The sequence below is a fragment of the Lolium rigidum genome, chromosome 5, assembly GCF_022539505.1.
Source record: "Lolium rigidum isolate FL_2022 chromosome 5, APGP_CSIRO_Lrig_0.1, whole genome shotgun sequence".
Classification (NCBI taxonomy): domain Eukaryota; kingdom Viridiplantae; phylum Streptophyta; class Magnoliopsida; order Poales; family Poaceae; genus Lolium; species Lolium rigidum.
Window position 1 is genome coordinate 219,610,000 of NC_061512.1, and position 12,875 is coordinate 219,622,874.

Consider the following 12,875-nt stretch of genomic DNA (forward strand, 5'->3'; position numbering starts at 1 on the left):
CCGCCAAAACCCACCGTCGGGCGGCGGCGGTCGGCACTAGTAGAGCCGGGAAGAGCCTAGAGCTGCGGCTGGCCGAGACCCCTCCGGCGACGGCCCGCAATGCTCTTCGGTCACACGCGGCGATGCGAAGTGCAAGGGCGTGCCACCTGACCTATACCTGGTCAGGAAGGTGATGGGGAATGCCTCGCTTAGTTCCTGCATGGCATACACGTAAACATTAAATACGAGCCTCGATCGGCTCTCAGGTTATCCTGTGAATCGGCTCAAAGAGCCGATCCACCCATGATCCGTGCGGGGTGCACGAATACTTGGTGATCCTGCTTGATCAAGATAAAGCTAATGAGATCTACGACGATTTAGGGTTTTCACCGCATAATCGGATCATCCTACTCCGAGGTTGGGCCTCGCGGCCACGCACGGTGCTCATAAGCCGATCCTAAACAAGGCCAAAGAACCAACAATGTAGTTGATCCACGGAACATCTGTTTAGGACTTGCGAACGCCACCCTACATGCCACTTGGATCCTCCCCCTTTGTAAGGCCTAACTATTGCGAGATATTAAACTAATCCTTGCGAGCAAGGAGCAATCGTAACGGATCAGATCTACTAAACGATGAACAAGCAGGGTGCTGCCCCCATGCACGAGATAGGCATGAGGACGGCTAGATATGCAAGGGTTGCACTACGTAAGCATGTTTATACGAAGAACAATGCTAACCCTAACACATCTATGATAACTACGTTGCCCGCCATCAAAGACGCTTCGATGCGGGCAACGCATGAACAACGTGGAGCTTGTGCTGCCTAGATCGCAAGATGCGATCTAGGCAGCATGTCGCTACCTGATTGAAACCCTCGAGACGAAGGAGTTGGCGATGCGCCGAGATTGGTTTGTTTTGGGGTGAACGTTGTGTTGTTGTTTATTCCATAAACCCTAGATACATATTTATAGTCCGGCGGACTTTCTACCGTGGGAATATCCCACCGTGCACGATACAAACTCTAACTTTTGATCTAAGATGCGATCTACTATATTACAGATACATGGGCAATTCAGCCCAACTTCGTGTATAAGGCCAATTCTTATTCTTCCTTCCATGTATATCTTCAAGTCTATCTCAATCGTGGCCCACCTCTGACTCGGTCAAATTCTGGTGATAACACATGCCCCCCTGGTTTTGGAATTGGTAATTCCAAAATCACTCTGTTTTTTTTTCTTCGTCGGGTCATGTCGTGGCAGAACCGTTGCAGTATCCTTCATCATGATGCCTTGCCTTCTCAACTTCTCCGCGTGGCACCACTTCCTCGAAAACTGCCGTGGCATTGAATTTCCACTATATCCCCTTTTATTTAACCGCCATGAACAGTTCTCCTCTGTATCTCCTCCGCATTAGCACTCCAAAAGCCCTCCTGCCACCATGTCTTCTTCCTCCTCTGCTCCATCGGATCCTTCCAGCCAGTCCTCCACATCCCGTGAGCCGACGCCGGAGTACAACCCGGCAGAGGTCCACGCGGCGAACACCCGCCGCGCCATTGCGGCCGGGGAGGAGTCAGACCACGACTTCTCCATCTGGTCCGAGGGCGACCAATCCTCGACGGACGGGGAGAGCGACCTCCGCTACCTCACCGTTGGGGAAACGGAGGAGGAGAGCGACGACGACAACTTCTCCTGCGACTTCACCTCTTCCGAGGCAGAGGAGGAGGAAGACGACGACGAGAGCTCCTCCGACGAGCCGCCGGCCAAGCGGTTCTGCCCTTGGCCGGGCAACCTTAGCGACTTCGACAGCGACGAGGACGACGCTGACGAAGAAGATGAAGACAACGAGGGCCCGGTCGGCGGCCATCGGAGCGACGACGAGCCCGCCGGGAGCAGCGCCGACAGTGGCGACGACGGCGGCGACGAGGGCGGTGACGGCCCATAGATAGGACCTCTAGAATAGGGCCAGTAGTAGTAGATGGGGCAATGTATCCCCTGGTGTTTCCTTTTGAGAGCAATCAGCTCTTCATGTAAGAAATCTCGCCCATCAATGAAGATCTCTTCCCCAATTTGATTTTGCCGATTTCTTCTTAGTTCAATTTAGCCGATTCTCCCTTCTACTGACCTTGCCGATTCGCCCCCTTTGCCAATGCGTAATAAGCCGATAACAACGCATCGGTCCTTCGAAATTCGTCCTTTCCCTCTTCAACTGATGAAGAATCAGCCGATGGCATCCCCATCGGCTCCTCAAACAGAGTATCCACTAGGCCTGCTGCCCCTCAAGTCTTACTCGAGCCTGCTGCCCCCCGAGCCTTACTCGAGGCGAGAATGTCAGAGAGAATGCGCCACAGCCGATCTTTTTCCTTCCGCCAATCAGCCGATAATCTTCCGTCTCAGCCGAACTAGCCCCAAAGATTGGAAATCTCGAGGCAACAGAAGGCACCACCGTTGGCCTGGATTTGGTGGAGACTCGATAAACATTGCATAATTCCACTAAAGTCGATGACTGCGCATCGGCTTTCTCTCAATTCTAAAGTCGATGCCCTCGCATCGGCTGTAAATGTTTGTTGTTTTTTTTTTTTACTGGCCGATTTTCTCCTTTCGGCCCCCAGTAATTCATTGCACACATGTACCCCTGCATCTTGTTCATGTACCCCTGCATCTGTTCCCGTGTTTAGGTGCCCCCCGAGCCGAATCTGGTAAAGAATGGCAGATATCGGCTCTGTAATTCGCACGTCGGTTCGTGATAGGGTCAAAGGTGAACACAAGCGGAACATGTGGTGAGGATAATTTTGGCCGATTGCTGGGATCGGCCTCCATAATGATTGGAGCGCCGACCGAAGGTTACGTAATGTTCCTTCATAGACCTTTGGGGCCGATCACAAGGATCAGCCTCGCACGGTTTGCTCATTGGTTTAATCTTGCTACTCGGTTAGGCTGGATAAAACCAACCCAACCTCTGACTTGATGCGCCTGCTGTCGTCCACCTTGAGTGCATCGTATAATCGTGGAGCACTAAGCTCTGTCGGCAAGACAAGCACCATGTTTGTGCCAGCCGATGTTTCATCATCGGCTTTCTTTTGCTTAGGACGCCACTCCATTCTTCGTGGACGACCCTCTTCATCCAGGGCTCGCTGAACCTTTGCAGCTAGATCAGGCCGTGCCTTCCTTAGCGTATGCAGATATAACCTTTCGGCTTCCTCCAGGCCGCGCAACCGCTGAACCCTGCGTTTCTGTGAACGGTTGAGTCCGTCAGGGCACCACCTTGGACGGTGGTACTGTCTTCTTCTTCTTCTAGCCCTTCGTCTTCGGAATCCTCAAGATCTGCCCAACGAAGTGACTCAGCACGTTTGCCTGGTGGTGGGAGAGGCCCTAAGCGCTCAAACACAGACACGTTGGCTGCCTCCTTCTTCTTCTTGTTGCATTCTGGGCAATTGCCGATTGTGGGCAATCGGCTCATTCCTGAATCCCAGCGAGTGTATGAAGAAAGGGCAGTCCCAATGTCTGGCGTTGTCATCCGGCTCCCTTGATGTGTCCGTGGCATGGCGCTCGTGCTCCTCCTCATCGCGATCCTGCCGACGATGTCTTCTGGCTTCTCTAGCCAAACGATCTCCTTCATCATCATAGTTGGACCGTCGGCGTTGGTCATACTGACTCACATATTTGTTGAGGAGGTGGTCAGAGAGAGGTCGTTGATATCTTATATTCTTCACTTCTCCCTCTGTGACGTAGCGCTTGCCATCATGATGGAGCCGATCGCGTGGAGCGGCCTCCTCCGTATCCTTGCTATGAGAGCAGCTGCCCTCATCTCCATCTTTGCCGAGTGGTTCCCAGGTCCTACCATGTTGATGCTGAACGTGGGACCTGGCTGGCAGCCCTCGGGGTAGATGACTTCTACCATGTTAACGGCGGGGAAGGGCTGGGTGTCTACCTTCATGGCGTACTGGTTGAAAATTAAACGCCCCTTCTCTATCGCCGCTTGGATGTGTTGACGCCACACCCTGCCGTCGTTGGTGGCATGGGAAAGCGAATTGTGGAATTTACAGTACGGCTTTCCGTTTAGCTCTTGCGCCGTGGGGAACTTGAGACCTTCGGGAATCGTCAAGCTGTTTCTCCTTGAGCGAGGAGGTCGAAGATTTGTTCGGTCTTGGTCACGTCAAAATCAAATCCCCCGGGCGGCCCCGGTGGCTTTACCCATTTGCGGGACACGGGGTTCCTCCCCGAGTCCACTCAGCCACTGCTACTTCTTGGTCTCCCGCAGGCACTTCACTTTCCTCTGTATCGACCATGACTACTGCACGCTTGAACTTGTCTTGGTACGGGTCTGGGTGGCGCTGTTCATATGCTGATAGTTTCTGAACCATGTGCGCCAGCGAGGGATAATCTGCTTGGGAGGCCATGTCCTTGAGCTGTGTTGCAAGGCCGGCTACGCCAACTCGATCGCTTCCTTTTCGGTTATACGAACCGAATAACATCGGTTCCTAAGGTTCCTGAAGCGCTGGATGTACTCTGTCACCGTTTCTCCGCGCTTCTGACGTAGTTGTGCTAGATCGGCAATGCTAGACTCGGAAGCTTCTGAATGATATTGCATATGGAACTCGTTCTTCCAATTGCTTCCAAGACTCGGATGGAGTTTGTCGGCAAAGAGGTATACCATCCAAAAGCCGATCCCGTGAGGGACTGTGAAAAGAGCCTCACGCGTAGTTGATCCGACACCGAAGCCGGTCCTAGTTGCGCCAAATATCGGCCGATGTGCTCGATGGAGCTGGAGCCATCCGATCCACTGAATTTGGAGAAGTCGGGGAGCCGATATTTAGGTGGCAGCGGGATCATCTCGTACTCATCGGGGTACGGCTTGGAATAGCCGATTGCCCTCCTTTTCGGCATAATGCCGAACTGGTCTCTCAGTATGGTGCTGATCTGATCCGCTGTGCTGGCTGCAGGAGATGCGCTCTGAAGATTCGCCGGGGTGGCGTACTTAGCCAGCCATGTTTGCTTTTCCAGCTACGAGCCAAGCTGCAGGAGCTGGGCTCGGGAGTTTCGTCGGGGTGGCGTACTTAGTTAGCCACGTACGCTTCTCAAGCTACGTCGCCGACGTTCCTCCTGTTTGCGCCGGAGTCCCCGACGTTGTGGCCTGGTTTGAGAGTGCCCGGTTGCCACAATCCGGCACATACGTGCACGCGTATCCTTGAGGGATCTCCTTAGGCGCCTCAACCAAGAACCGGTAGTCACTAGGGTCACCACCGATCTTGTAGACGACGAATGCCGGTGTAGCCGGCACTTCAGCCGGTGCTGCCAACGCATATGGCAGCGGTGGACGGGACCGGAGTGGCAACTCTCCTTGGTGCGTCCCGAGAGCTGGTCCCGACGGCGAGTACCGGTGGCTCATGATCTCCTGGATCACGCGCGAGCGAGACGCTCCAACACGTTGACCAAGTTTTCAGAGTGGCGATGTAGCGAGTGAGCCACCAAGTAGTTAATCTCCTGCCGCAGGGCCATGGTGCGTTCCTCCGACGGGGCCGAGAGATCTATCCCATCGAGTGCACCTTGTGGTGAGAATCCCTTCCATCCGATGCCATGGGTACGGGTTCTGCGAAAAGAGCCGATGAGGTCGGCTTCGAGGGTGGCCTTGATCTCGTCATGTTTCTTCTTGAGCTCGGCGAGCAGCTCCTCGTAGGTGACCGGCGTGCCGTCCGTCGCCATCTCGGATGTAGATGGCGATGTGGTTGATGTAGACGATTGTCCCACCGGGCGTGCCGAGAATGTGTTGACCGCCAAAACCCACCGTCGGGCAGCGACGGTCGGCACTAGTAGAGCCGGGAAGAGCCTAGAGCTGCGGCTGGCTGAGACCCCTCCGAGCGACGGCCCGCAATGCTCTTCTGGTCACACGCGGCGATGCGAAGTGCAAGGGCGTGCCACCTGACCTATACCTGGTCAGGAAGGTGATGGGGAATGCCTCGCTTAGTTCCTGCATGGCATACACGTAAACATTAAATACGAGCCTCGATCGGCTCTCAGGTTATCCTGTGAATCGGCTCAAAGAGCCGATCCACCCATGATCCGTGCGGGGTGCACGAATACTTGGTGATCCTGCTTGATCAAGATAAAGCTAATGAGATCTACGACGATTTAGGGTTTTCACCGCATAATCGGATCATCCTACTCCAGGTTGGGCCTCGCGGCTACGCACGGTGCTCATAAGCCGATCCTAAACAAGGCCAAAGAACCAACAATGTAGTTGATCCACGGAACATCCTGTTTAGGACTTGCGAACGCCACCCTACATGCCACTGGATCCTCCCCCCCTTTGTAAGGCCTAACTATTGCAGATATTAAACTAATCCTTGCAGAGCAAGGAGCAATCGTAACGGATCAGATCTACTAAACGATGAACAAGCAGGGTGCCGCCCCCATGCCTGAGATAGGCATGAGGACGGCTAGATATGCAAGGGCTGCACTACGTAAGCATGTTTATACGAAGAACAATGCTAACCCTAACACATCTATGATAACTACGTTGCCCGCCATCAAAGACGCTTCGATACGGGCAACGCATGAACAACGTGGAGCTTGTGCTGCCTAGATCGCAAGATGCGATCTAGGCAGCATGTCGCTTACCCGATTGAAACCCTCGAGACGAAGGAGTTGGCGATGCGCCGAGATTGGTTTGTTTTGGGGTGAACGTTGTGTTGTTGTTTATTCCATAAACCCTAGATACATATTTATAGTCCAGCGGACTTTCTACCGTGGGAATATCCCACCGTGCACGATACAAACTCTAACTTTTGATCTAAAATGCGATCTACTATATTACAGATACATGGGCAATTCAGCCCAACTTCGTGTATAAGGCCAATTCTTATTCTTCCTTCCATGTATATCTTCAAGTCTATCTCAATCGTGGCCCACCTCTGACTCGGTCAAATTCTGGTGATAACAGTAACCAACTTACAAATGATATATTTATTAGTACTGTAACCAACTAGTTATAACGTGTCAGTTGGTAATCCTGGTCTCACATTACATGTAGTTGATAATATAAACTCATTATCATTCTAAATAATTTTTACAACTAGGGGAGTTAAAATAACTATAATTATACTAAAACTTTATACTTGTTAAAATGACTATATTATATATTAGTTTGTTAGCATTGTAAACATATAGTAATGTTGTCAAATGCATTTTTTTGTTACGTAGTTTCAGCATATGTCACTGAAATATATCGCACTTGTGCTAAAAGTCCTTTGTCTATTATTTTGTTTGTTTTTGACACATTTCCTCTACAGAATATATAGAAATAGAATCACCTTAACATGAAAACAAAACAAGGACAAAAAAGACACTTGCCTCCTTGAATTTAGTTTATTTTTTAAAATATGAATATGAATGCTATAGCGTATATGTATATTTATTGTGAGTTTTATTATATATTTTAATATTGTAAAATATATTAGTAGACACAACAGAAGCATAAAATATCTAAATAGATGATTGTTGTGTACAATGAGGTAACAAAGTTTATGGAAAATTTTGCGTTATAATTGACCTTTAGCATGATTATCTTCTGTGGTCAAATGTGTCTTATGAGCACTAATGCACTACAACATACTGACGATTTTACTTCATCAACAAATGTCAAAATAGCGTCACGGAGACGTGATATTGAAGGGTTTGGAAATCCGTGGGCAACCTCACATACAGATGGCCAGGCTTGGAGTTTAATCTTTGGAGTTTCTATCGATTATTTTCCTGCTTGCCTTCATGCTTCTCATTATTGCAAAAGTCAGTGTAAACCAACGCCTTTCTCGATGCAGCCACTCGAGATGGTTTTGCATGTTTGATAGGTTATATAAACCAAACTAAATTTCATGTTGTAGTCAACTATACGGCAAATTTCGGGGAGGCGAGGGGTTCCATTTTAGGTGTTGGGATCTATGAAGGTCGACACCGATACACAGAAAGAGAAATATGCGGCCTCATCGCGCAATATCGGAGCATACAAAGTTTGTAAGTCCCAAATCATGTGAATTTCTTAGTGTTCATGTTGTAATCAACTATACGAAAAATTTCGGGGAGGGGATAGGGGTGGGTTTGGATTATTTCCTTCCATTATGCAGCAGCTGGGATCTATGAAGATCGATAGAGAAAGAGAAATAGGCGGCCTCATTATGCAAGGTGGGAGCATAGAAAGTTCGGAAGTTCAAAATCATGTGTGTTGTTTCCCAAATACAAATTTTTACAAAGGAAATTCCTTGGATACAGTGACTTCCACGTTTCCGTCGCATCAATAACCGACACTGAATGCCACCAGTAACAAAATGCTGCAATGCCTCATTGCCTCGGTTGCTCTGCAAAAGCCAACACGAACGGTCCGCCGTTCACGCTTGCAAATTGTGGAAGCCGCTGAGAGCTTCTTGCAAGTGCATGACGGCGCTGTTGTAGTTGACGAAGCCCATGAGCCAGAACTCGTGGTTCTCCACGGACACGAGCTGGATGAACTTCTCGGCTGGCTTGAGGTTGCTGGCCGACGGGGTTGCCGCCCTCAGCCGGTGCAGAGGGATCGCCACCTGCAACGTCGGCGCCATCAGTCGGCAGTTTGGACGGCACAGGACAAGTGGACAACTACCTGCTACGAAGAAACTGAAATTCAGAATGCGATGTAGCGTACCTTGTAGTAGCTCCACTCCGCCCTGTCGCCGGCGGCGGGCTGGTAGGAGAGCGGGGTGTCGCTGCAGAAGGCGACCCTGGCGGTGGAGAGGTACATGACCCCCATGACGGGCCCGGCGGAGGTGGAGAGGTAGCATGCGTAGGACTTGCGGAGCTGCTCGTCGGGCGGCGCGCTGAAGGCCTGCCGGAAGATCCTGTCGTGGCCGCCCTCCGCCAGGACCTTGGTCCCCTGCGCGATCCTCCCCACCGCCGCCTCCGTGATGCTTGGCGCTGTCCGAACTGCAGGTCGAGCAATCACATGGTTAACTTAAGAACATGTATATTGTGATGATCGGTGCTGATGTTTGGGGAAGAAGTGAGGAAGTACTCACGGTGCTGCCATGTGTTGCGTGACAGGTCCTCGGCCTTCCTGGTCGCCTCGCCGACCTTGCGCCCCCACAGCGACAGCGCGTCCTTGACCGTCTCCTTTCTGCCTGCGGAACAACACCCGTTTCCATCAGCGAGGGGACATCGAGGGCAGGGGCAATTCAGGTGAACTTTGCCATGCCGGGCACACGCACTCTTCTGCGCCGGCGGCGGCATCGCGTAGGGGTTGGCCTCCGTCGCCATGGGCGACCACGTTCGCCCCGCCGCCTGTTGCATGGGTGAATTCGCAGCACACCCGCCGCGCTTCTTCTCGGAGCCCGGACCTTGGAATGCTGTCCTCTTCGTGCCGGCCGCTGCCGCCTACTCGTACCTCGCGAGTGTCGTCGAAGTGGGTTGGTTGCTTCTGCTCGACGGCTAGCAGCTCGCAGCTGCCATGATATAATCTACGGATCGGGATGATGACTGGGTCACCGGTCACGGTCACCTGCCTGCTGCCGTCTTCGTGACGCTTCGGCTGCACCGACTCCTGCGGTCAATTGTTTATCACGCGTAGGGTGCGGCGGAGGGAGGAGCAGCTCGTGCCGGAGTTGTTTGTCGGGAGGAAAGTCCTGCGTCTGCATGCCGTGGCGGGCGGAGCGGGACGGGGCTTTGGCGTGGACGGAGACTTCGGAGCGGAGGGCCGGAGGAAATTTTGGGCCAAGCGTACGTTTCCACGTGACGGACGCAGCTGCGCCGGACCGGGCCGGAACGGCCGGGTCTCCTGGTTTTCGAAGATTGACGCCGGCCGAGGGAATCTGGGAATGGTGTGCGTCGCGGACGACAAGGCCCCGCCCGTGCTCGCGGCGTTGTGCTTGCTCACGCTACTGCTTCTCCTTGGCTAATAAAATCATAGTTTTTTTTTGTCTTCATAGACTTGTCTTGCTATAATGCTAATCCACTATATATACTGCAATCTAAGTACGGTGTTTTATTGTCACTATCAGACTTATCACGACGTTCTATTGTTATCTTCGTTGGTGATACTGATGCCGACCTGCTTGGCACCCCTCGGCCATCCCAAAATATGTTGATAGTCGCTAGGCGTGGAATGTTCTTCCTCAAAATAGGCTTTCTCCTAGTTGTATATTAATATAAGAGTGTCTCCAGCCACGTCCTCCAAATCGGTCCTCAAAGGATTTAAGGCGCGCCGAATAAAATTTCGTTTCCAGCCACGTGCTCCAAAGGTCAATTCCGTCCGGCGTGACCTAATACGGTGTTCGCCGTCTCGAGCCTGTCCCCGCTCCACAGGGGACGCTCCATGCACGCTGGACACAACGAAATGCGAGGCGGGGATGCGCGGGCCCGACGCGTCAGCTCACGAACGGACGCTCAACCGTCGTCTACCTAGCGATGGTGCAGTTGCCGGGAAGGGAAACCGCCGCAGTGGCAATCACGCGAACTACCAAAATGGAGCGCAAACTCCACGGAAGAGCAACCACAGCTCTGTTCCATATTTGCGTCGTCATTCATCCGCGCTCAATAAGACCCCTATGTATGCGCTTTCCGATCTACAACCGGCCAGCGCCATTCATCTCTCCTCTCCTCTCGCACAATGAGCAACCTCTCTTTAGCATCGGACACCGACAACAATGGGAAGCCGCCGAGATGGCGCCAATGGTGGGACAGAGTTGCAAAGCCTAGCAGCTCTGGTTCCCCGCCGATGGACATCCATTAGGAGGATTGGGAGGCTGAGGAGGAGGAGGAGGAAGAGGCTGAGGAGGCGGCGGCAGCAAAGAAAGAGGCAAGGGACCGGGCCAAGGTAGAGGCGCAGGCGAAAGCAAAGGCGAAGGCGCAGCCGGCGAGCACCGTCGACGACGAGGGGGACACAAGTTCCTCCGACGCGCCGAACAACACCGGCTCTTCGGAAGAGGTGACAAGCAGGAAGCGCCACCGTGAGGACGACGAGGCGGGGCCATCAAAGAAGAAGTAGTTTAAAAATTCAGTTCATTTTTTTGAAGTTTTTATATGTTATTTGTTTACGTTGCACCACTTTTAAAATTAGTTAATATTTTTCGAAGACTTCACCGTACCTACAAATTTCTTCTATCTATTAAAATAAAAATACAAAAAACAAATGCATTATATTTAAGTTTTGGGGCGCGTTTAGAGGACGCGGCTGGGGAGCGACATCCCCAAATGCGGCGCGGAGAAAACACATCCCCAAACGCTCGCTTTGGAGGATGCTCTAACAACCACACGAGGTTCTTGCTGGTGAAAACAACAACAAACAATTTCAAGAGAAGCAAAAGAGGAAGCAAGAGAAACTAATGCCAGCAACACAAAATCAACAAAAGCGATGATGACTAGACACCATTGCGTCCTCCGAAGAAGTCCAACCACGCTCATATGCTGCCTAATCGCTGCCTACCAAACAACACCTTCGAGAAGAAATGTGACGATAACGATGCTTCTGGTCGGACTGGTCATATGATTTCTCTAGGTACATGGAAGAAAGTGGGGAAGGGGTACACCCGACACCCTTCAAAAAGGAACGACGGCGCCTCTAGGTGTCACCGTGTTGTCACGCAATGTACTTAATTTGAGCCAGTAGAATCCCCTTGCCATCATGGTGTATGGGCAATTTGTACAAGGGGTGGTCCTTTCTAGCACTGCTCCTACCTGCGATGTCTCTCTTTTTTTTTCATAGCACAATAATAATTTGCATTTTAGTTTTTAAGTAAAATTTGTAATTTAGTTGGACTGGTTTCACGGCGAAAAAGAACGAGCGAGCACACGAATGCAATGGCCCACGGATTAGTTTAGTAGCTCAAGAAGGAACTGGGCTCAAAATTAATCTATGACCTAAAAAGGAAACGGTAAGGCATTCTATTTGACGCCCAATCAGCGCGATTCCTATCCTCCGCCTAGTGCGGGAGCGATGTGCCTCTCCGCACAAGGCACTCGTACTTCTGGGCCGGTCCATTTACGGTAGTAGTCAGTCTGTTTGCTCCGGTCTTTTCGGGTTTTGTTAGTTTTTTCGGATTTTCGGTCAGGTTTTTTGAACTTTTTTATACCTACCTTTTTTCGATTTGAACTTTTCGAGTTTGAACATTTTTTGAGTCCGAACATTTTTAAAATTTGAACTTTTTAAGATTTGAACATTTTTCATATTACTGTTTTTTTCATATTTGAACTTTTCGAGTTTGAACACTTTTCAGATTTGAGCATTTTTCATATTCTTCTTTTTTTTCAGATTTGAACTTTTCAAGTCGAACATTTTCCAGATTTAAACATTTTTCAAATCTGAACATTTTTTTAGTCCGAACATTTTTCAAATTTGAACTTTTTAAGATTTGAACATTTTTCATATTTGAACATTTTTATCTGAAAATTTTATATCTATTTTTTCAAATTTGAACATTTTTTGAGTCCAAACATTTTTTTAAAATATTTTTAGAATCAAATTTCTGGCCAGGGAGCGATTGAGAGATTATAATGAAGCAGTCAAACGCGAACAACGCAAAAATTAACGGAAGGTCTCGTATGTAACTACAAGAAGACACGTTATTAAATTCACTAATGGGCCAAGCCCATCTCTTACCGGCGGTACGCGGAGACAATCAAAAGCTCCGCTTAAAGCGGAGTATAGGGGCGCCCCCCAATCAGGCAGTCGAATAGAAATGTAGCGTCCACGCATGGCCATTGGTGGGCTAGCCCATTAAAGTTCCGACTTTTTTGTTTTCCTTTTTATATTTTTGCAGTTTTTTCTTTCTCTCTATTTCCCTCTTTTAAGTTTACATATTTATTTATTTATTATGAAATTTCACTTAGTTTATTCTATTAACTTTTGCTTGTCATTTTCCTATTTCATTTTTGTTTATT

General features: G+C 50.2%; 1 protein-coding gene across 1 annotated transcript; it reads right to left on the reverse strand.

Annotated features, from left to right (window-relative positions):
- Window positions 1-8,359: 8,359 nt before the first annotated feature.
- LOC124658305 (GLABRA2 expression modulator-like) lies at window positions 8,360-9,290 on the reverse strand. Its single transcript, XM_047196669.1, has 4 exons — window positions 9,205-9,290; window positions 9,020-9,117; window positions 8,650-8,927; window positions 8,360-8,548 (listed from the first exon to the last, which is right to left on the reverse strand). The coding sequence occupies exons 1-4, from the start codon at window positions 9,288-9,290 to the stop codon at window positions 8,360-8,362; spliced, it is 651 nt and encodes a 216-aa protein (XP_047052625.1).
- Window positions 9,291-12,875: the final 3,585 nt, after the last annotated feature.